Source organism: Lissotriton helveticus, chromosome 8 (genome assembly GCF_964261635.1).
Source record: "Lissotriton helveticus chromosome 8, aLisHel1.1, whole genome shotgun sequence".
Classification (NCBI taxonomy): Eukaryota; Metazoa; Chordata; class Amphibia; order Caudata; family Salamandridae; genus Lissotriton; species Lissotriton helveticus.
In genome coordinates this window covers 422,569,293-422,593,509 of record NC_136069.1, presented here as the reverse complement: position 1 = coordinate 422,593,509, position 24,217 = coordinate 422,569,293, and the positions used below count along the sequence as shown (strand labels likewise).

Here is a 24,217-nt window from a genome sequence, read left to right as displayed (position 1 = left end):
GGGTATGGTCTGGAGAAGCACAAACTCAGGCTTTAAAGCATACCCAAATGGTTGGTGGGTTGGCTATACTAATAAAAATGTATATCTGCCCAAGCTAACTCTTTTTAGCAACATTAGAAAAATGAAAGACTGAGGAAGTTCTAACTATATCGCAACACAAACAAAGTGTGAAGTTCTAACTAAACCATTCAGGTTTGTATGCAGCTCTTTGATGACAGTTCATAGGTCACTGTTCTATGTTAGGATTGTAACTTCTGAGCTGCAAATAAAACAAGAATCACTGTGACAAAGACAGTAACCCACTGAGCTATCCACATAAAATACAGTTTATCTGCATTTCAAAACTACCAACAAAGGATTGCTCTCCAGCAGGATCAGTAATCATCAGTTATCTGGACATTTTTATTGTTGCCTTGCCTCCATGGTCAATATAATGATAACAAGCATTTAGAATGCAATAGGTCTCGGGATAATTAAATTTGAGCACCAACTGCAACAAAAGTCTATAAATTGTAGGCCAAAAAAATGTGTATGTATTTTTGTAGCAATGGTGGCACGCTGCGCTTTAGATGAATATGTTTAAAAGTAAAGTGCGCCATACTGCGATTGCTACAATAGTTAATTGTGGATGCGTTAACAAATGATGTGTGCACTGACGGATAGTGGTGTGTGCCTGGTGAAAGTGTGCACTGACGGCTGGAGGAGTGTGCCTGCTGAAAACATGCACCTCCTACAGCACCACTCAACCCCCAACGCCTACATCACCACTCAATTCCCACCGCGTACAGCACCACTCAACCTGCAACGCCTACATCACCACTCAACCCGCAATGCCTACAGCGTCACTCAATCCTCACCGCTTACAGCACCACTCAACCTGCACGCCTACATCACCACTCAACTCGCAATGCCTAGAGCGCCACTCAATCCCCACCGAGTACAGCACCACTCAACCCACAAACTTCTGAATGCAGGGTCTCTTCCCGTGTACCCTCTCAACTCACCTGAAAGGACATCTGCATGTAAACAGAGGCCAATTTGGCTGAGGTATGGGGACTGAGGTGCCCATTTTGCAAAGACTTCCCATACCCTTTGCTAAAAACAACCATCCCAGATGTTTTAATGGGTACCTGGAGGTACCTCTGTGTGTGAGTTCAAGGAGGGGGGTCTAATGCGATTTAATTTATGGAATAACTTGAAGCATCATGATGACAAAAAATAAAAATAAAAATTAGAGGCAATGTAAGGTTGTTGAGTTTTAAAACGTGTACTTTTAATGGTCATAAAAAATGCCTGCAATAGGTACAGTCTGGTTAGCTATTACTGCTATGTATTCTTTGAAAGCACTTGTTTTATCTGATACAGGGCTGCTGGAATTATGCGATTCTGCATCCGTGACATTTTTCACATAATTATGTATTTGCCAAATAATCCACCACATGCAGTATAACATGCAGATTTAAAAAACAATTGAAGCTCAAATGGATCAAAAGTTACTACAAAACATGGTGACGTGTTTGCGCGCATTGGAAGCCCTTTTCAAAGGATAACTTGCCAACTTTCAGTAGCTTATTTCTGTATTTGGCTGTTAAATTGGTACTAATGGGGTGAAATCTTTACCCAGACAGTTCTACCAAGTAAAAAAATGTCAAAATAATTAACTTATACTAGTAAACAATGTGCTGCATTACACTGCATAATTTGTCTATGGTGCTCCCCTTCCACATAATTCCATTGGCCCTGATCACATAATCATTGTGTGGCAACCTATGTTATAAAGTGTTTATTACAATTTTAGAATAATGCCCTACATATTCACATTGCTTTCTGTTACATGCTGGGACCGCAAAACTATATAAATACACATGTCACTATTATGCACTGCACAATCCTGGATTCAATTTTGTGACTGTTCTCATACAGACATCTTCGGGGATCACATTAACCAAGTTTCATGATGTGCGTGTCCCATCAATTAGTTTAATGTGCATTTATTTAACACCTCATTACTCACTTGTAGGCGTGAGCATTATTTTAAGTGCAGTTGCTGAACGTGTAAATACAACAAAATACTTATCAAATATTGTGTTGTTTTTAGCAAAGCTGTTGGCTTTAAATGAAGACAGCCTAGTAATTCAAAAAAAAAAAGTTGCTCTTCCAGGCCATCTTCATTCTTCAGTACTTAAAGAGGCATTTGCGCCCTCCTAGGACTGCCGCCACTGACCCACAGTTTGAAGACCTCCGCCCTAAGGCCAGGGCAGGAGCTCCCACCACATGCTGTGACTGCTGGGTTTGGCCCATTGTCATTTATATGTGACAATGGGCCGCGATAATCTGTGCTGGGCTGCGCAGAGGCTGCAGCAGCCTCTTGAATCGGATCAGGAGAGCCAGCCCGAACACTGATGGGGGTAAAAAAACGGCTCACATCATGTTTGGGTGGGCCAGGCTGATGTTTGGGTGGGCCTGGCCCACCCGGCCCACCCTCTAGAACCGGGCCTGTATCTCGGCGCTGCACTCATACCGCTGTGGAACCCTTCCTGGCTTTTCCCTGTGAGGTGCCCACTCCTGGGCACCCCCAAGGTGAAGCCAGGCACCCTAGCGTTGTTGGGGGGCTTGTGGAGATTAAGCAAGGTATTGCCCTGAGTTGCAGAGTGGGACCCATGATTAGAATAGGCACCGAGGCGAGAATTATCAGGTCCGAGGAAATTGAGCCCAAGACCCGCCGAGGCGAGAATTGAACCGTGGTCCCGGGCTAGACCTCTGCATCAGGGTCTGCCGCTCTAACCATTGAGCCACACTTCTCCTTTTCTGAGCGACGTTCAGTTGTAAGTAAGATTGAAAAGCTTGGCTTCCTGAACAGCATCTAGTTTTCAATGTTGTATTCTGTCCGTCCAGAACCTAGAAACTTAAACCCAGAAAGGCCCTACTTCGTGTTTCAATCATTTGCAGGTGTGTTGGTTGTTTAAGTGTGCAGTAGGTGAATATAGAGTTCTGGTTAATGAGTAGTGGGGGGAGAGGGTTCGCAAATATTTGCATCCATTGTTCCAGTGACCCTGATATGTTTTTCATTAAGAAGCAATATATAAATCAACATATAGCCGTGGTAGCCAATTTTATACATTCTCTCTTTGACTGCACTTGCAAAACTCTGTTATTTTCAGCTTCTTTCTTTTTTTTACATCTTAAGTGGCTGCTTTTCTTTTGTGGCTTTTAACCTTCTGGTTCTAAAAATATATCTGCGTACGTCAGAAGAGCTAGCAGGAGAAAGAATGTGAAAAATGATATACTATTCCCACCGCTTTCCTTCTTTTAAACTGTTCCAGTCTCAGAAATGTTTTTTCCGCGAAACTTGACGTATAATATTAAGCCAAGGCAGTAACTTTTTATAAATTGTCATATGTTTCCAAACTTAGCAATTAAGTTAGGCTAAATAAATTCAGGCCTGGCCTATTCTGGTGGTGCCGTCATGTTTTACAGGCCTTTCATTGCAATCTCATACATCCAACACAAACATTCTCCTTTAAAGTCTAATATAACTTCTTAGAAAGTAAATTGTAAGAACTGTGCACCATTACCAAGAATTGGCTTCACATATCATGTCAGTATTTAGACTGACTCGGTTGCCAGCTAGATTGGCCTGACTACCTGCTTGCTTATTAGACTAGTTTGGCTGCCTGTTAGTCTGAGCTGCCTGCCCAGTAGTCGGGCTTAGCTCCCTGTATGACTAGCCAAGGTGCCTGGTAGAAGGCCCAGCTGCCCGTTAGCCTGGCACTGCTGCCTGTGAGACTGATCTACCGGCCAGTTAGGCTATTCGACAGCCCAATATTGTTGCCAGGATGCCTGCAAACGCCTCTTTTGTGTATGCTTTGCAAGAAGGAATAAATAAATCTCAGGAACTTTGCATGAAGTAACCTAGGAAATTTGCATAGAGAGAATGTAGCACTAAATATGACAGTGATTGTTACTCTGATGACAATCCCACAGTCTTTCACTGCAAAATGTCATGTTAAATTGGATGGACGACACAATTTGCGCATACATTTTTTATTATTTAATCTAGTGTCAAAGGGTCCTAGTTCCCTATTTCCCCCTGAGCTGAGGCAATGCCTCCACCGAGGTCCAAACCCCAAACCCCAGCACCGCTGTGCCTCTTCCCTGCCAAGGCTGCCTGTGGGATTACTCCTCAGGTTCTATGGCATCCAGGCTGTGGTGGTAGCATGGAAGGACAGTGGGGGCTTTGGGACATATGTTCCGTCCACCATCTGAACACATAACAGCCAAGCTGTCTGAGTCTAGATTCCGCATTTGTTGGGCTGGCCAGCAGGGGAGGCTTCTCCTGTAAGGTGGAGGAGCGTTGCATCACTGCTCTCAGAGCAGGAAAAATAAAATTATAATAACGTCATTATTATCATTTTATTTTCTGTAGGTTCGGGGCTGGGTTAGGTAGGGCCGTGGCTGGTGGCACAGGGGGAGGAGTCGTTTGCACACTCCAAGTGCGCATCAATGTTTGGCCGGCTGTCTTGGGCCGGCCAAACCGTCATTTGCACTTTGCATGTTCTCCACCCAGGCTGCATTACAGCCTGGGTGGAGAACATGCCCAGGCTCCTAGTCCCCGTCTGAGCGCCGAACTACGGCACTCAGACCAATTACAACACTGCATTGCAGCTTTGTGATTGGCTGAGGGGAGCCTGGGTGGTTCCTGCTTCCGGGACTCGCAGGAAAAGCAGAGACACGACGGGGGAGAAACTGCGGCGGTGAGGAGGTAAGTGGCATTTTTAGGGGGTATTTTGTCATCCCCTCCTGTCCCCATCCCCCCACTGCCTTCCGCCCCTTCACCCCATTCCCTGCCAGCCGCTACTGCTTGCCAGCCATGAAGGTCATCAGCAGAACGTGTTTCCTGTTTTATTGTTGACAACAAGATCACATCTGTAAACTCTTAAATCACTTCTTAAATCACTTTTGAGGCCTGTAGAAAATCTGATTATTAAACTATGGCAGAAATAGAACACAGTCGCGATATAAGTGTGAGTGAATAATCGTATCCTAAAAGGTAAACTCGTTTTTGGGGAAATCCCTGTTACACCCTTAGGACCTTGGTTGAGGCAGAAATGCTTTCCTTGGAGAAATGCATATGGGACGTGCAGTTTCCCCAAACAACAATACTGTTCAGAAGTAAATAACTAACAGTTTCTATTCTAAGGTAGTCAATGGATCAAAATAGAAAGAGTAAAATGTCACAGATATGAATAAAATTGGATGCATCAATTGTTATTGCAAAAGCCACTAAAAAAAATAGTAAACCAGAAGTCCATAGTTTGTTTATTTAGTACCTCGACAACTTTTAAATCTCTCTTGTAATGGACCATAGCCGTCAAGTAAAATTTGGTGTTTCGTCCCCTTCAAACGTTTAACCTTCTGGAAGCTTTTCTAGTAGTTGGAAATCTTCAGTGGGGCAATGCTTGAAGCTGTGGCTGAGAAAGACTCCACAACGTTGGTCAAGTTTGAGAGCAGGCACGCTGTAGCCTCAGATGTTGCATTTATCAGCTCCTCATGTAAAAAATGCAAAGGTGAAACCACCGAGGTTGCATTTTTGGGTAATCTTGACATCTTGTACCGTTCCTCAATAGACTACTACTTTTGTTTAAAGTCCAATAATTCAGGAGCCTTGATGTAAAAAGTCTCCAAATTTGTAGGACGTATTCCTCGGGCACCAGTCCATGGGGTTCCAGTTGCAGATGGGCTCCACACAACCTAGCTTTAGTCTGAAAGAAAATATCCAGTTCCCACTGTTTTTTTTATTATTCTGCTGCAGCACTAACTGCATTCGTCCACGGGGTCTTCTGTTCTCCCAAAGCACAGTTGAGAAGTACAAATGGATATTCAGGAGAAATGTCTAGTTAGTAGAGAAGTGTGGCTCAATGGTTAGAGCGGCAGACCCTGATGCAGTAGTCTGGCCGGGACCAGGGTTCAATTCCCGCCTCGGCGGGTCTCGGGCTCAATTTCCTCGGACCTGATAATTCTCGCCTCGGTGCCTATTCTAATCATGAGTCCCACTCTGCACCTCTGGGCAATAGCTTGCTTAATCTCCACAACGGCCCCCACAACGCTGAGGATGCCTGGCTTCACCTTGGGGGTGCCCAGGAGTGGGCTCCTCACAGGGAAAGGCCAGGAAGGGTTCCTCCGCGGTATTCGTACAAGCGCCGAGATACCTACGGGTATTCGTGCGCTATACAAGTGCGTAATCATTTCATCATCATTTTATTACTGGTCTTCTGGATATCTCCTAGGTCGGCCCTTAGCTGCACTGTCCAGTCACATGAGCGATATTCAGCAGAGGCAAGTAGGCTTCACTGGCAGCTTCTTGACCCTTCCGTCATTGAAACTCTGCAAGAGGCTACCACCACGCACCCCGGAACAGCATTTTAGATTTCGAGATTCAGGGTAGAGCTCAACACACCTCTTTACAAAGTCACTGCCTGCAGTGCAGTAATGTATTTGTTTTTTATGTGTGGGTGAAACAGGGCAAAACCAGTGAATTATTAGTGAAGACCCCTGGGTGAATATGAGTAACATTACCAGGCTTCCCCGCTCATATTTTTCAGCAGTGTACCGAGTCCCTGCACAATGTACATGCTGTTGGGTGAAATATACCCAAATGCTTTCATCACAGAAACACAACATGGTGGTCCATGTTTCCTTTTTACTCAGCTTCTCAGTCCCTTATTTCCACTCTGTGCTTGCCTATTGTTTCTCAGAATTATTATTTATTATTATTTATCGATTTATACAGCGCAAAGCTGCCCCAGCAACGGGGCTTCCCAGCACTACCCAAGGAACAGATGCCAAATACCACTCTAACAAACACAGACAGTTACACCCGAAAGAGCCAGGTCTTTAGAGCCTTTTGGAAGGTCAAATGATTCCGGAGTCCTCTCATAGACATCGGAAGGGAATTCCAAAGTTTAGCCTCTTAAAAGATCGACCACCAGCTCTGGATCTTTGAATCAAAGTTCTCCATCCCCCAAAAAAATCGGATCCAGCTAACCTCCTGATCCTAAACCCCCAAATGATATCCTTGTTACCCCAACTAAAAGGATAAAGTGCTAGAAGAGCTTTTCGCAGACAAGTGTGGCCTCACCCGAGAGGTTAACCTTCCTTCGCCATCCTGACTATTAGGTATGTTCCTTTTCTTTTGCCTTTGGTTCTCTTAAGCACTCAGTTGAGTTTAGACTTTGTTTAATAATCCCAGATTGGATTAAACATTATAGTTGATACAGATATGACCACACCAATGCACTATTCAAACTGAATTACCTGCAAGTTGCAAATCGGGTATCATAGTGCCTTCCAATAAAATGTAACTGAATGATGGTTTTAATCCATGTTTGCTCATTTAAGAAGGTTCTGCTGCCTGGCTGCAGGAAACATACCTTCTAAAGGCACATTTTATGTCAAGGTGCAAGTGGGAACACTCCTGTACCTGTGAACATCCCTGTGCTTTAGCCTGTGGAGCCTGATGAACATCAGAGTCCAGGGAGGTGCAAAGCCGTCAAAGATGGGAATTGAAGACTTGACTTGTCCTAGTTTTTAATTTGTGTACAAAGATTACATGCATAAACACTTGAACCTCATTTAAGGCCCCATGTGCTTACGGCAGAACCAACACCTGTCAGCAAAAGATTAACAGATTCAGATACGAAATGGAGAGTTGCATGTTGCACATTCTGCATTTTGCTAGTCACCCCTTTTGTTGGGCCTGTCACCCTTGAAGGACGACAGAATTATGTGTCAGAAGGGGGGCAGCAGCCAGGGCTGCCTGGACTGCGATGGGTTTTAAATGCAATATCACATGCACAAACAAACACTTAAATCACACACAGACACTTAAATCACACACAAGCACTACAGTATTTTGAAGGACCACAGCAGAACTCAACACCTGGAAGTGACAGGTTCAAGCAGGAAGGAGCAGTGTTGTTGGGTCTAATAGTGTGCTTTCAGCTCTCACTCCTGAACAATGAGCACTGACATTGTGATCTCCCCTTTTTTACAACTTTTGACACTAGTACTGTTGATTTAGGGCGAGGTTGTTGGGTTTACAAATGTTTGATGACTTATGGAAATGTATCTTAATTTGCTTTCATTCATTTGCAGACGTGACACCCCCACTCACAGCCGGATACCTGGAAGTGACAGATTTTAACTCAAAGAAAGTGAAATATATTCCAGTCCCAAGGTAAGAGCCGTGGGAATGTGTGACACGAATTATTGAAACAAAACGCATTTCTACAGGGTAACTCTTTTCCTCGTATTTTCCAGATGGGGTTTGATGTTCTGATATTTGACGCAATGTGTGTTCTTGTGCAGTGAACCACTCGCTATATTTCTTTGTGGGTTGAATCTGACACTTTGGAGACTGTCCCAGTGCACGTGATTTGACAGTAACTCGTATCATCTTATGACACATTTCACAGTTAGATCACTGGACCATGGGACAGGTGGACGGAGCAGCTGTGATTTTAGAAAAAAAATGGCATGGTTGTATGACCATGTTCTGCATATGCATATTGAGACAGGATGCTCATACATTGATGAAACCACTCTTGCATTGCCTAAGCCTATGATTTGCATACATTTGTTTATTTCTTTTTGTGATTTACCAAAGGGACAGGCGTGTGGCAGGGGACACTACACCGGTGGTAGTTCTCATGGCGTAGTCGTGTCTGTTCTGTATGAATGTGCATTGAATGAAGATCCAGTCCCTGCAGCCACAGGGGAGGGTGGATGTACAATTGCAACTTTTTTCACTTGTAGTTTTGTTTCCATGTGAAAAAATCTGTTAATATGCACACCCTGCGAAATGCGTTTTTTCCCGTCGCTTCCCACACTCACTGTGCTATGCACACCCGCTCTTCTTAGGTGCACATTTGGGGTGGGTGGAGGGGGCAGGGTCAGTGACTATGGGGCACAGCATGTTTACTATTTGTGAGTAGCTAGAAGAGGATTTGTGGCTCTTCGCCATATTGGCAATGCCATCTTACAGTGCAAAGCCACTGCCACTGCCACAGCCATATTCGTAGCCCAACCTACATTTACCATTGCATAATATGTGCCCGGTTGCAGCTGGCTAGCCTGGGTTCCAGTGCCCAGGGAGGACCGTGACTACTTCCTGGGTTCCTTCCACCAGTCCAGTATTGAGATCTTTACTCCCAAGCACATTTTATATATTTTAAGAAAATTAAAAAATTTTAACATTTTGCGCCACTAAGAATATTGCGCCTGGGGCATCCATGCCTTTGGCCCCGCCCACTCTACACCACTGCCCAGCTGGCAAGGTTTCTGCATTAGTCAGTACCAGAACCTTCCTCAAATATGGAACCCCCAACTCATGGGACCCGGTGTATCATGGGGGAGGGAGCAAGTATTGGGTGCAAATTATGCAGCAAGGTTTTGTGAGGTATCAATCAGTTACGTTGCAAAATGTGGATTGGGAGGCGGCTGGAAAACCTCCTGCCTCACGGGTATTAATGAGCCTGGAGGCATTTTGTGGCATCCTGTGACCGTCTGCAAATGCACAAATGGAAACCTGCAGGGAACAGCAGATCTGCACCACTGCCTTTGTATTCCTGGCGGGAAAACCTTTTTAAAACAACTGCTGGCCGTTAAAAGGACAGGCACTATTTAAAAATTAAAAATAAAAGCATCCTGTCAGGAATGACATTGGGGAATGCTCCCATTAAGACTGGGCAGAGAAAGGTCGCGCTCAGCTTCTTTGCAAAGCAAATACTACCCCATGCTGGATGATGACACATGACCAATGGGTCTCACCTGCAGTTATGGTAGCAAAGCCTAGATATATACCATGGGGACTCGAAACTAATAGAGGAATGTCCATTTTCATGCCTCCTCCTATTTCCAATCATAGTAAGTCCCAAAACCCTTCTGCAAATTAAAAAGCCTTCTCTTACTCGTTAAAAGGATTTTGTACACATCAAAACGGTATTTTACAAGTACAAAACATTTGTTTTTGCGATTTGCAGGCTTCTAACCCCCCAGATGCATCAAGCATACATTTTGAGATTCCTTATTTGCGAAAAATAAGGAATCGCAAATAAGGAATTGCAAAATGCAATGCATCAAGAAATTGCTGAAAAAAAATGCGATTTTCTAAAATTCCTTAATTGCGACTCGCAAATTGCGAGTCGCAATTAAGGAATACCTCCCCATTAATTCCTATGGGCCTAGAGGCTTATTGGAATGAATGGGAAGACAATCTCAATTTGCGAATCGCAAATAGCGATTCGCAAATTGAGATTTCAAGGGTGCAGGGGTGTCCAAAGGACACCCTGTTGCACCCCTGAAACTGATCTGTGCCCATATGTTGCGCACACACATGCCCTTAGGGCATGTGTGTGCGCAACATGAAACTTTGAAAAATGCACTTTAGTGCATTTTTCAAAGTTTTTGCAAATCACCATGAAGTTGTACTTCATGGTAATTTGCGTGCCCTATTAGCGAAATCGCTATTTTTTAAACTTTAATGTATTGCATTGAAGGAATCTCAATTTGAGATTCCTTAAATGCAAGTAATCGCAATTTAGCGAATTCGCAATTTGCGATTTTTGCATTTGGGATGATGCATCCCAAATGCAAAAATACCGGTCGCAAAGGGGCAGATTCTGAGAATCTGCCCCTTTGCGAGCAGATTTTTGTTTGATGGCATTATGTGTGTTGTACGTGAAACCTCTTAGCTCATTGAACCAGTATTAGTGACTTGCATGCCCAGATGCGTCACTTTACACATGCATGTGTTACATATGCATAATATATTGATAATCGCCCTATAGTGTTCTTTGATATGGCCAGACTGGCAAGAGAGGTCAAAGTGGACAATGAAATGCATTACACAGCAGGTATTCCCTTATATCTGGAGCCTGTCTGCAGAAAAGCTGATTTTAGGGGAAGCGTGTGCTGAGCTGTATAACACATGTTGCAGTCAGGATATAGAATCTTTCCGGCTGTAAATCATGTTTGTTTGTGGTTAGCATGGTGGGCGAGATGAACGTTTTGCCGGGATCTGCTTCTTCGTTTTAACTCGGCACATGGGTAATACCTGTGTTATTATCCCCGGCCTACGGTAACCCAACCCTGACGTCTCCTATTTGAGAGCTGTCGGATCTGTGGAAAAGTACTGAGCTCATGTTCTAAGTGGGGCAGTAAAAAAAACAGCCTTCGCCTTATCAAAACCGATCTGTGGTTTAATAAGATTGGAATGCCCCGTGAAGCTGCTCTTTGTCGTAGAAATAGCTGTAAAATTAATATTCCCATTTCGGTTTTAATGTATTTTCATGGATTTTATCTTTTTTGCAGATACCAAATATATTCATGAGATGAATTAGGGGGGAAATGAAGTCTGCAGAACTTGCCTGCAGACAGAGGAATATGGAGGGGAGGGTGGGTGGCAGAACGTACCAGGGGTGTCCCTTGGAAATGTGAGATCCGAGTTAAACTCATCAGCAAGCCCTTCACCAGAAAAAAATTGAAAAAATAGGTTCAAATGGTGTATTTTATGGCATACTTTTCAAGAAAGCTTGGGACCATTTTAACAAGCATTAAAACGCAATAGGTCTCGCATTTGTTTGAGTTAGAGCTATTGTCATTGTAAATGGCAATGTTTATTACTTATGTGTTTTGGAATGTATGTATGTGGTGTGTAGTGGAATTGTGTTTGTTGGATTGAATTACTTAGTTGTGGAATTGTGTGGTGTGGCGTGGATTAGATTGGATTTCTGTAGTGGAATTATGTGGAATGGTGTACTGTGGAATTATATGGATAGTACATTTGTGGTATTGAGTGTAGTGGAATTATGTGGCGTGGGATTATGTGTTATGGAGTGTAATTATGTGGAATGGTATTCTGTTTTGTGGAGTGCTATGTAGTGGAGTTTAATTATATGGTGTACTGTTGAATTTTGAGGCACGATATGGAATTGTGTCGTGTGGATTAGATTGTGCAATTGTGCTGTTGAGTTGTATTATCCAGTTTGATGTCAATTTATGTGGTGTGGTTTGCAAATGTGTGGAGTTGAATTGTGTAGTGTAGAACTGTGTGGATAGCTTTACCTTTTTGTTAATGAAAAAGAAGAAATAGGTAGGATCTAAGCTTCAGATCTGTGTGTTTGGGTGTAAAAAAAAAAGAATGAGAGTTAGAACTATTGGCGTTGTAAATGTCTCTTACCTATATGTTATGCATTGGAGTGGATGTATGTGTTGGGTAGTGGAATTATGTGGGTTGGATTGGAATTGTTAGCTGTGGCATTGTGTGGTAGGTAATTGGAGTAGAGTGGATTTGTGTAGTGGAATTATGTGGCATTGTGTGCAGTTGTATTATGTGGATAGTAATGATGTGTTTTTGAGTGTATTGGAATTATGTGGATTGGGACTGTGTGTAATGAAAAGTAATTATGATTAATGGTATTTTGTGTCGTGAAGTGTTATGTAGTGTAGTTTAATTGTGTTGTCTACTAATTTTATGGTATGATGTTGAATTATGTGTTGTAAATTGAATATATATGTTTTGCACCGGAATTGTATAGTGGGGTGGAATCATTTTCTTTTTAATTATGTGGTGTGAAATGGATTTGTGTGGCGTTGTCGCATAGAACAGTGTGGTATAGAGTGAAATTATGTTGAGTGGAATTATATGGCATGGTGTGGAGTGTTTTCATGTAGATTGTTATGTGGTATAGAGTGGATTTATGTGGAGTGGATGTATGTGGTATTGAGTAGTGTGTAATTAGGTGCAGTTGAATTATGTGGTGTTGAGTGGTATTATGTGAATTGTAATTATGTTGTGTGGTGTAGTTGTATGGATTGGCGTTGTATTGAGTGGTGTTGCGTGACGTGGCATTGCATACAGTGGTGTGGGATTGAGTGGAATGGCATAAAGTGAGTGTAGTTGTGAAGCATTGTGTGGAGTGCAGTTGGTTGGTGTGGTGTTGCATACAGCAGAGTGGGGTTGTCTGGAATGAAGCAAAGTGGAGTGGCGTGGAGCAAAGCAGAGTGAAGTGGAGTAAAGCAGAGTGCCGTGGAGTGGAGTAAAGCAGAGGTGCGTGGAACAAAGCAAAGTGCTGTTGAGCGGAGTAAAGCAGAGTGGAGTGGACATAGGAGATTATCTACAGGTCACAAACTGAAAGTTTAGGCTATGATTATGGGGTCAGCAAACTCAGTACCCTTACAGTTGCGCCCCTTTTTAAAAGCACTTAGAATTACAGAAGTGGGGTATGCAACAACAAAATGGTGGCGGAAGGAGTGCTTTAATCTCAGTCACTGATGATTGCTTGGGGCGTTACTTTTCTTTTCATTGTACCCCACATGGTGCACTGTGGCCTGCTGAAGGAACTTGGGGCCAGATGTACATAGATTTCCGTTTGTGATTACCTAATACTGAATGTTTGCCATTTTCTGTTTCTGAAATACCAAACAGCTAACTACAACAGTGTGTTTTACACTCTTAGTGATTCCCAGTGGGTCGCAATTGACCTACCTCATTAATATTCATGAGGTAGGTTGCAATGTGTGACCTATTGGGAATAGCTAGAAACCACCATGCCTGTGTTTGGTTTTAAAAAAAGCAATGCTTTTTTTAAATGCAGCCCGTTTTCCTTAAAGAAAATGGGGTGCATTTCAAAAAGAAAAATGATAAGTTTACTTTTCATTTTTTTTTTTTTAATATATTTTTATTGATTATAACACAAGAAAGAAAATATACATATCAGGTGACATTCGGTGAAAAACAGTCCAGCGCGGGACAGGCAAATAAGGTGAAGAAATACACCACAATCATAGGCATCGAAAAAAGGATCAACACCAGCTTAAAGCTGAAGCAAAACAATAAGATGCAAAGGACCACAGTACATCGCAACAGCACCTGCCCACCAGGAATACAGGATATACGAAGTGGACATGCGACACCCAGATATGATGGACAAAAGATCAGGAGAGTATGCCACATTTCTTGTGAAGAAAGGAAAAGGGAATAGAAAGGTCATAGAAAAAAATAAAGGAAAAAAAAAAAAACACAACCCCCACCCTACACCCCTGCCGATGGCTACGACCTAACCCCACTAGCAGCGTGCCTGTCGCCCACTAAACTACACCCCAAGGAAGGGAAAAGCTGGAGGAGGAGATATGGTACAAAACGATACGGGCTCCCAGATTCCCATCCCCCCACCAGAAGCAAACATCCCCTACCGCAGCGATAAGCAAGTTATAGCAGAGCAATAAAAATTCAATAGGGGAGCCACAAACAGAGAAAGGACCGTCCCGCCCGGCCCCCGGCACCACAGAGGCAGCACATCCCGTTTCGAACATAACAGTTACACAATACCCAGACAATCAGAATCCCATCTGGCCCTCGCTCCCACAGACACAACCCGGCAAAGCCAAAAGAAAACATTGCAAAGTCAGCCCTGGCCCTGACGATCCATTACGCAGACCCCATCAAGTACGACCAGGCCGCTACGATTCTTCATGCGAGCCCTGGCCATTCGAACCGCCATAACAACCAGAACGTCCAAAGACAGAAACGGCTCAAAGTCGCCACAGAAGGGGTGATACCAGGATAAACGCCGACAAAGTTCAAAAGTCAAAGCAGGTCCACTGCCCACCAACGATAAGTCAGCAAAGCGTTTTTGAGCATTCTCTGAAAGAGGCGAGGTATGAATCCGATAGTCCGCGGAGAAGACACACTGAAGTACAGAAATAGGCACATCCATCTCGGGCGGTATCGACAGAGGGCAGAACACACAACCAGTACTTTCGGGCTCGCTCGCCGCCATCTTAGGGTCGCAAGAAATTTCCCAGTCCGACGTCCGCACAGGGTCCTCTGTAGCAATCGGAGCTTGCTCCGCGGGTAGGGCATCTCGGCTCACGTCCAACAAAGGGTCGGAATCCGGTCTCCGGCAGATGTGGTCAACCGTTAAGACCATCCTTTGGAAGGTGACGGTGACTCGTTTGTGGAGCTCCCCAATGGCGCCCATTACATTGCGCAGCGACGGTGTAGTTTAGGCCCGTTCCATCGCCCCTCAGTGAGCGACCGGGCGGGTATCTGACCCCCGGAGGTCGACTTCTCCGGGGCACCAGGCAGAAGCAATGTAGATGACAACTGTGGGTGCTACCAAAGCACGATCGCAGTGCCGTCGCCGCCAACGAGGAACCGAGCCCATCAACCCCGGGAGCTCAACGGGGCGTCCGGGCAGCGGATCCCCGGTCAAAGCAGTCGATATGGGAAGCCGCCGTAGTTGCAGGAGAAAGCTGCCACCATGTCACCATCCAAAACGGAAAAGAAAGATGCCACTTCGGGAGACCGGAACCACCCACGTCCCACGGCCGATGTTGTTCAACTCCAACCCGGCCGGGTTATAACTTGAGGCCCCGGCTGCAACTCTTGAGTTAGGCCAAGAATGGCGCACGACGTATGTTCGCCGTCCGAGCAGCTAGAAATTCCGGGATTGCACCTTTAGAATCAGGCACACTTCAGCTGCATGGGGGTCCGGTGTTAAATCAGGATGGGAGTCAGGATTCATGAGCCTCCGGCGGAGGTCGGCGGAGCCGGGAGCTTATGCGGCCATCTTGGTTGCTAGCGTAGCTCCTCCCCCTACTTTTCACTTTTTAAGAGCAGGCAGTGGTCCATGGCTGCACTGCCAGGTCTTAAAATACATTTTTGCATATATTCTCACAACAAGGGGTCCTTTGGGAATGGTTACCACCAAATTGAATTTGGTGGAAAAATGCTATTGTTTCGCGACTGCATTTCAGTTGCAAAACATTCACACACACCATTTTGATTCAGTATTGGGAAGAGACACTCTAAACACGCCCCTTCCTATTAAAACTCGCAAACGCAAATTGCGATTTGGTAACAGGTTACTGAATCAATAGTTAGGTCTGGTACATGCCAAAATGCCTTTTCGTGTTCGCAAACGGGACGATTCTGCAATTCGGCCCGTTTGCGACCTCAAAAAGGGGTTCGTACATGTAGCCCTTGTTCTTACAGACTTCTCCCAGCCCGCTCCCTTGCTACCCACTATCTCATTGTCACAACCACCAACCCATCACAAAGTGGCACCTGGCTCGCTGCTGACTTTGCCCAGGGCCACACCAATCAGCGCTCCAGAGAAAATATATTCAGCCCTTCTGGCTGTGCCCACCACCCTGACATCCTTGGCTGTCACATGCGGAGACATCCTAGCTCTCTTCTTTAAAAAATATGATTTTGACCTAATAAGAGCCGAGAACCCAACCAGTGGCTGCTGGGTGTGTTCCTTCTTCTGCACAATGAATGGACATTCGTAAGTTCTTCCTCTGAAACACTGCATTACCAAAGTGAGGACAAAGAGTCATTGGGAGTTTTACCCAGAAGACTTTTTTGCCATTTGTTTTTCTTTCCGTGTCCTTGAATGCATAGGCTTTGAAATCTTTTTTCATTAACTTCTGATTCATAAAACTTGTCTCAAGGATCCCCTGGTCAATAAACGCAGTACTCGATACCAAGTATCCAGTTTATTATCTAGTACTGTCCAAGTATTTTGTTCAGTGTGATGTACTGAAAGAAACATAAAAGGCCAATGTGCATCTAGTTGCATCACAGGACATTCTAGTCCTATTTAAATAAGCTGTTTCGTTAACTGTTGGGTACAATTTTGTTTTCAAAAGTGGACCACTGGCCCAATTAATCCAGTTCTGCTTGAACTACATTTAGTTCTGCGCACAAACAGCACCCGCCTGCGACTTGTGCAACATGAATGGGTGTTTGGGATAACAAGGAGGATCCTTGGGTGTTCCCTTTTAAGAGGATTACCTAGGTCGGGTAGGCTGCATGTTCATACACTTTGTCTTAACTAGTTATATTTGTAGGCTAGTGTTACATTAGTAAACACATATATTCTTTGAACCAGTTCATTTGGAGGGCATGGCTTTGGTCCTACCATTTGTAAGATAATGTTGCAGTAAAGGCAGGATAAGTTCAGAAAGTTGTCAAAAATTAAAATGGCGGATACTAGACATGTGATATTGGGGTTTGACTTCTTTATGATCGTTTGTATAAATATCTGTAAATTAATCTTGTATTAGTGTAGCTCAGCTCGTATTTTGGAGGTACAGACCTCATAGTGACACTCACTCACAAATTTCCATGAATCTGGTTCTTGATGCATTGTCTTCCTTGCTTACACAGACCAAAGTTTGTCTCACCCTACACTGCCTGGCTGTCGAAGATTTCAGACACGGACGTCCTCCTCGCCCCGCTGGGGGGCGGCAGCGTGGTGACAGTGGACGTGGGAGGCCAGGTCAGAGTTTGGGAGACCGGTCTTGAACATCTGCAGCGCTCTCTGCTGGAGTGGAAAAGCATGATTGGGCAGGATGACGGAAGACCCGTGCAGGTGCAGTATGAGTCCATTGTGTTACTCTTTTCAGTGTGAAGTCTCTGCTCTTTAAGTTCATATATTATATTGTATTGTATTGTAATTGCATTTATCGCTTGTTGACGCACGCTATTCAGGAAGCCTGTAAAGGATTAGTGGTGAATTAATATGGTGAAATATGAGGTAATTTCAGTGGTGGATATTAGTCTGTTACTTGGAGTGAGAAGGATAGCGTAGGGATAAAAAGGGAAGAAAGATTTGCATTCATATAGCACTTGTTACCCCTGATGGGTGTTGAAGCGCTTTTCTGGCGAGTAGCACGCCACTCCGGAACCCATAAAGGATTAGTGTTGAAAATTAGTATAGTATAAATATGAAGTAATTTGAGTAGTAGATATGTTATTCAGTTATTTGGCAAGTATATTAGTATAGTTGAATATGGAATTTGAGAAGTGAACATGTTAGTCTGTTAATTTTGATTGAAAAGGATAGTTAAGGGATAAAGAGTGAAGGATTTTTTTTTTTTTTAGGTCTTAGGTCTTTAAGTCTTGAGGTGTAGTGAAAAGGGGTGCTGATGTATATGTTTCATGCACTGGATTTGGTTGTGTAGTATTGTTTGTGAGAGGAGGTTGTGACGTAGAGGGGGTGGTGATGTGTTTGAGTAGAGTGTATGTTGTGTGTAGGAGGGAATGAAGTAGAGTTGAGAGTGTTTATCTTAGACTGGTTTGTTGCAAGAGTTACAAAGTGTGGTGGTGTGCAGTGTGTGTGTTAGTGTTATTATGGAAGAAGGGAGAGGAGGGTGTTTGTTGGACAACTGATGGAAGGATCATTGTATGTTTGTTAGTGATAAAAGGCGGTCTGTTCGGTGTAATTACAGCAGTTAGAGTGTGTCTGAATGGGATGTAGTTATGTATGGTGTTGATTGGCGTTGTGTTAGTGATGAGTGTTTTTATTAGTGATGTAGGATAGAGTTGTGTACTGTTTGTGGGTGATGGTGGATATGTGTGGTAGTTGGGATATTAGGGTGTGTAGATGTGGTTTGGTTGGGTTTGTAGTGCAGGCTGGTACATTAATCTGTGCAAAGTGTTGTGCTTGGTGTACATTTAGTGCGAGTGTGTTGCTCTGTTTGTGGATGTGGATGGTCTGGGCTGGGTATTGCTAAATGAGAGAAAGGGCAGCATTTCTGGCCCTAGTCCCGACCAGTCTCAAACAAGCTCAAACAGGCAACTACCCTTTTCCTCTCCACCCTTAACAGGCTCAAACAGGTAACTGCCCTTGTCCTCTCCGTCCTTAACAGGCTCAAACAGGTAACTGCCCTTGTTCTCTCCGCCCTTAGCCTCGATGCCCGGGCTGAGACGCCCTAACCCTGGCCTTTTATAGCCCTAGTAATCAGGAGACCCCTTCGGCCAATGGGAACCCTAGCCCTAACACTATCCAATCACAACCCTAGCCCTAAAATCTAGAACCAATAGGAGACCAGGACCTTACAGTCAATCTTAGCCCTAGTCCAAGCACCCAATCATTTAAAAAACCCTGATCTCTACGTCCAATAAAGGCCCTAGCCCTACCAGTAGTCCCAACCCAAGTCTAAGCAGCCAATGGTACAGGTAGCCCTAGTCCCTACTTCCAATAGAAAACCTAACCCTACTCTAAGTCCCACACCTAGTCCAGAAAACAATCACACCAAAAGCCCTAATCGCTACTTCCAATTAAAGGTCTAACCCTAGCCCTAGTCCCACTCTACTCCCAACAGCCAATAACATAGGAAGCCCTAGTCCCTACTTCCAATAGAAATCCTAACCCAAGCCCTAGTCGTAACCTTACAATGATTGAATCACAGACTCAGAAACCAACCAGAACCCTCAAATACCCAACCAATGAGGACATTAACCTTAATCCAATAGAAACACCAGATACATCCACCAATCAGTGTAGACATGTACCAACCACTAGCAGACCATGTAAGGTCCCAGCGACCTCAGACAAGGTTTGTTGGCCAGGGAGATGGAAGCTGCTTCTCCTGTTCAGAATCTCCTAGGAGACAGACAGGCTCAATCCACACTTTGGACTTCTGCAGGTAAAGGCTTCACTAACTCGAAATCTAACAATACAGTTTGAATAAAACTTGACTCCCCCTGCTGGCCAAAAAAAGAAGTGCACAGGCCCCAGTAAATACAGTTTAAACAGCTCACAGAAACACCCTCTAATGTAGAATATCCCTGTTGCTGGGGGGGGGGGAGGCAGGGGGGCTGGCCTCACTGGCTTGTGAACACAAAATGGTGGCTGGGGGTGCACTGTTTTAACACACAGGTCTTAGCACAGAGCAAAGGAGAAATTTAGAGGGAAAACAGATTTGTCATCAAGGAATGAGAGGGACAAACTACAGAGACTGGACTGCAAATCCAACATTTCAACACGTTAAATGTAAGCAATCATGGGCAGGGAAAACCACAAGTTTAAAACACAAAATAGGTGATAAAATATGCAATCACAGGCAGGTCAAATCTGCAATTTTAAACTGTAACAACCACATGCAAAGACAGTAATCACAGAAAGGGAAAAACGTTTTTTAAACAACTTTTGTTTTGGGAAGAGACAGCACTAGTCTGTCTCCTTACCACTTCCTGGACTCTGCTCACTGCAATCTGGGGCACAGGTAGGCTGCAATTAACAAGATGGAGGAGAATGATTTGGGGTGCACCCAGCAAGGCCTTAAGGGGCCTGGGCAGGTGTGAGAGGATGGTTCAGACTTGCCTGGTAGCTGAATAGCCAATGGTCTACTGGCCTGGGGGTGGGGGCTGGGGAGCTGCTTCTGCTGTTTAGAATCTCCTAGGAGACAGACAGGCTCAATCCACACTTTGGACTTCTGCAGGTAAAGGCTTCACTAACTCGAAATCTAACAATACTGTTTGAATAAAACTTTAGTCCCCCCTGCTGGCCAAAAAACGAAGTGCACAGGCCCCAGTAAATACAGTTTAAACAGCTCACAGAAGCACCCTCTGATGTAGAATATCCCTGTTGCAGGGGGGAGGGGGGGGGGCAGGGGGGCTGTCCTCACTGGCTTGTGAACACAAAATGGTGGCTGTGGGTGCACTGTTTTAACACACAGGTCTTGGCACAGAGCAGAGGAGAAATTTGGAGGAAACCAGATTTTTCACCAAGGAATGAGAGGGACAAACTACAGAGGTTGGACTGCAAATCCCACAATTCAACACGTTAAATGCAAGCAATCATGGGCAGGAAAAACCACAAGTTTAAAACACAAAACAGGTGATAAAATATGCAATCACAGGCAGGTCAAAACTGCAATTTCAAACTGTAACAACCACATGCAAAGACAGTAATCACAGAAAGGGATAATTGTTTTTTAAACAACTTTTGTTTTGGGAAGAGACCGCACTAGTCTGTCTCCTTACCACGTCCTGGACTCTGCTCACTGGAATCTGGGGCACAGGTAGGCTGCAATTCACAAGATGGAGGAGAATGATTTGGGGTGCACCCAACAAGGCCTTAAGGGGCCTGGGCAGGTGTGAGAGGAGGGCTCAGACTTGCCTGGTAGCTGAATAGCCAATGGTCTGCTGGCCTGGGGGTGGGGGCTGGGGAGCTGCTTCTCCTGTTCAGAATCTCCTAGGAGACAGACAGGCTCAATCCACACTTTGGACTTCTGCAGGTAAAGGCTTCACTAACTCAAAATCTAACAATACTGTTTGAATAAAACTTTACTCCCCCTGCGGGCCAAAAAAAAACGAAATGCACAGGCCCCAGTAAATACGGTTTAAACAGCTCACAGAAGCACCCTCTGATGTAGAACGTTATATGTTTCCCTGTATTGTTTCCTTACTATAAAGACACTATCTTCCAAACAAATACGCCTTGAAAGAATTACTCATGTTTACACATTTGACTCTGTTCTAGCTCTGGAATGGATTAGATGGATGCACTCCTCATGCCTGATTGTACTACTAAAAATCCAGACCAAAGATATTGTGGTATACAAATATCAATACCACAGTACCCAACTCCATAATATCAACAACCGTATACTTAGAATTAAAATGACTAACAAAATATCACTCCATTAGAATATCTAAAGTATAAAAAAATTGAAGCCCAAAATATAGATTACAAAAATACTTTTTAAAATAACATTAAAAGTAACCAAAATATTGAAACCCAAGTTATAGACAAAAAAATGATGTGATTATAATTTAAAATACCAATATATTTATGCAAATCAGAAATTAATAACACTTATAAAACATGTTGATATACATTGTATTTAAACGTATAATGTAATTAACAGATAAAATATATAGATATTAAAAATATATATGTAAATGAACAAAGATATATTACAATAGTTTTTACACGTTTTCTTAAAAACACTATATATTTCAAAAGCCACAATTTTCCTTTAATTATTTTTTTTAATTAATAGAATATACAATAGTTTAAAAATAAGAGAACTATTTTTCGCAAACTTAACATATATTTAGTGTGAAAATGTAATTGTCTGTGTAGAAATAATCACTGAAACAGGTGTGTGTGTCTGTGTGCGGGTGTGTGTGTGCGTGTGTGACCGACCGACATGGGTTAAAAAAAACATATAAAGCATAATGGCACTCACTTAATAAGAATAAAGTAAATAGTGATATATACAAAATATACCATAGGTAAAATAGACACATTATTTATTAATGCCTTCATCGAGATTCAGAGTTGCACTGTAGTAATGGAAAAGACAGGTCTTTCAAAAAGAGGACATAGGTGAGAACTCAGAGATTTGTGAAGACTCGTGTAGAAATGGCTCAGGAAGAGTGGTATTGATTTTAAGATCTTTTGTTGAAAGAAGAGCCAGAAAGAATACAATGGATGGTGGGTGGACCTAAGTACCCTGTGTCCCCCAGCTGAAGTGATATTGCAAAACCTCTGAATCTATTGGCTGACCTGACAAGAGATGCACTCTTGCAACGTTTAACCTTGATAAAATCGCAGGATGTAGATATTAAAACAAATTCTATAATGTGTCATATTTAGAGGTATCAGGAAGCTGATGGATCTTTTGACATGCCGGGCAAGACTCGCCATCAGAGCAAGGTACTGGCTAGAGTGGCCGGCCGAAGTGTCACAAAAGAAGTTAACATCAAGTTACTGAAGGTGAACCACAAAATGGCTTATCTTTGCACTCTGACAAAGGTGAGAGATGCTGGAGATGTTTTACCTGAAAGCGGAGTATCCCAGGTGTATGCGGACTTGTTGTACTTGGGCTAGACGTCTGTAGTGTCCTTTGCAAGACAAACTCCTCTTGTTGAGCTGCAGGACTGCCATATGGTGTTCCTGTCATGCTTTATGTAAATAGTGTCATTGTTAGCTATACATTAATTCCAGACCTGCTGCCCAGTTTACTTGGCCTCAGTTACACTCTCTCTTCACATCAATCTACGGCTGGGCTCATCGCATGGCTGAAGTTTTGGTGTCTGAATAACCTCTAAAATGCCTTCTTTCTTGGGATTTGTCTTTAAAAGCAAACAAAAAATGCCTACTGACCTGTATAATGCCTCAATTAAAAAACAGATTCATCGATAATGGGCATTTTCCTTGATAGTGCTGCCAGCATGTGGGTGGAAGCTCTTTTGGTGCAAAAATCCCCATGGATCCAGCATGGACATTTAGGTGTGGCTGGGTGTTGCTGCTGGTATGGAGGAGGCGGGGCCTCCATCACCCCAGCTGCTTGGCAGCCCACCCACCTGAGTCCACTCTAAATGATCTTATTTTTCCTCATGGCTGTCCACTTCATTTCTGGTTGGGGGGGCACTGCGGATCCATTGTATTATAAGCGGGTGCTGAAAAAAACTGAAATCTCTGGGAGAAACACAGAGGAAGAATGAGACGTAACGGGGGGGGGGGGCTTGAAACTAATATTTACGACTCCCTTGGTAATTTCTCATGGGAACTGCAAGCTTCCTCCTGTGTTCCCCTGTAATTCTGCACCTCAGGCATCAACATGGCCACAAGTATCGGTATCTCTAGGAGTGTGGAATGGCCACCAGAAAATCTGGGGTACTCCTAATGGGGGGATACGTGTAGTGAAGTGGGTGTGTTCTAGTTCTTGCATCTTTTTAGGTCTCGTGACCTATCAATGCGCATGCGCATTGAGAGAAGCGAGACTATAGGGCTTTAAACAAAGTTTAACTAACTGCGGCGATTTGGTGCTGTGCCCGTGGCTTTTAGGTCAATGCGCAAGCGCATTGACCTAAAATGCGCGTGCACATCACCAAATCGCCGTCTGTTCCCTCAGCCGCACTCCTCCCACACCTTTGAAGTGAAGCTTAGCTTCACTTCAAAGGCCCCGGCTGCTTCACACCCTCATGCCGCTCTCCCCGCTCCGCCCCCTCCCCTGCCCGCCGTGTGCATTTCTCCTCCCCCCCCTCCCCACAGCAATGCCCTCCGTCTTGTTTCCTTTCTTGTTTTTCTTTCAGGTGAGATATCTTTTCCATCATTTGCTATAATACAGTTCTCATATGCATTTTTTAATTATTAGCAGCATATACACAGGCGCCCCTTCGGCGCTTTTGCTCTCAACCCTACTATCCTGTCAGCCGCATCTCTATAAGTTACTCGAAGCATGGCCTGACATGTGCACAGCTTATTCCGGCACCACCATCCTGCCAGACGCTTCTGCTTTGTTCGCCCACCGCATGGCCCTATTTGTGCACATTTCACTTTCGTGCATACCCTTACCCGCAGCCTCTCCTTCCCCACTTCTGCCTTTTCGGGTCTCGCGCTCACCGCAG

The 24,217-nt window shown here is 44.0% G+C and overlaps 1 protein-coding gene across 1 annotated transcript in view; it reads left to right on the top strand.

Moving 5' to 3' along the window:
* The window catches only part of VWA8 (von Willebrand factor A domain containing 8), a 1,418,144-nt gene that overhangs the window by 950,514 nt on the left and 443,413 nt on the right, over positions 1–24,217 (top strand). The window contains exons 36-37 of the mRNA XM_078657276.1: positions 8,155–8,236; positions 17,237–17,441. Of these exons, the coding sequence (XP_078513402.1) occupies positions 8,155–8,236; positions 17,237–17,441 (287 nt within the window). The remainder of the gene's footprint in view (positions 1–8,154; positions 8,237–17,236; positions 17,442–24,217) is intronic.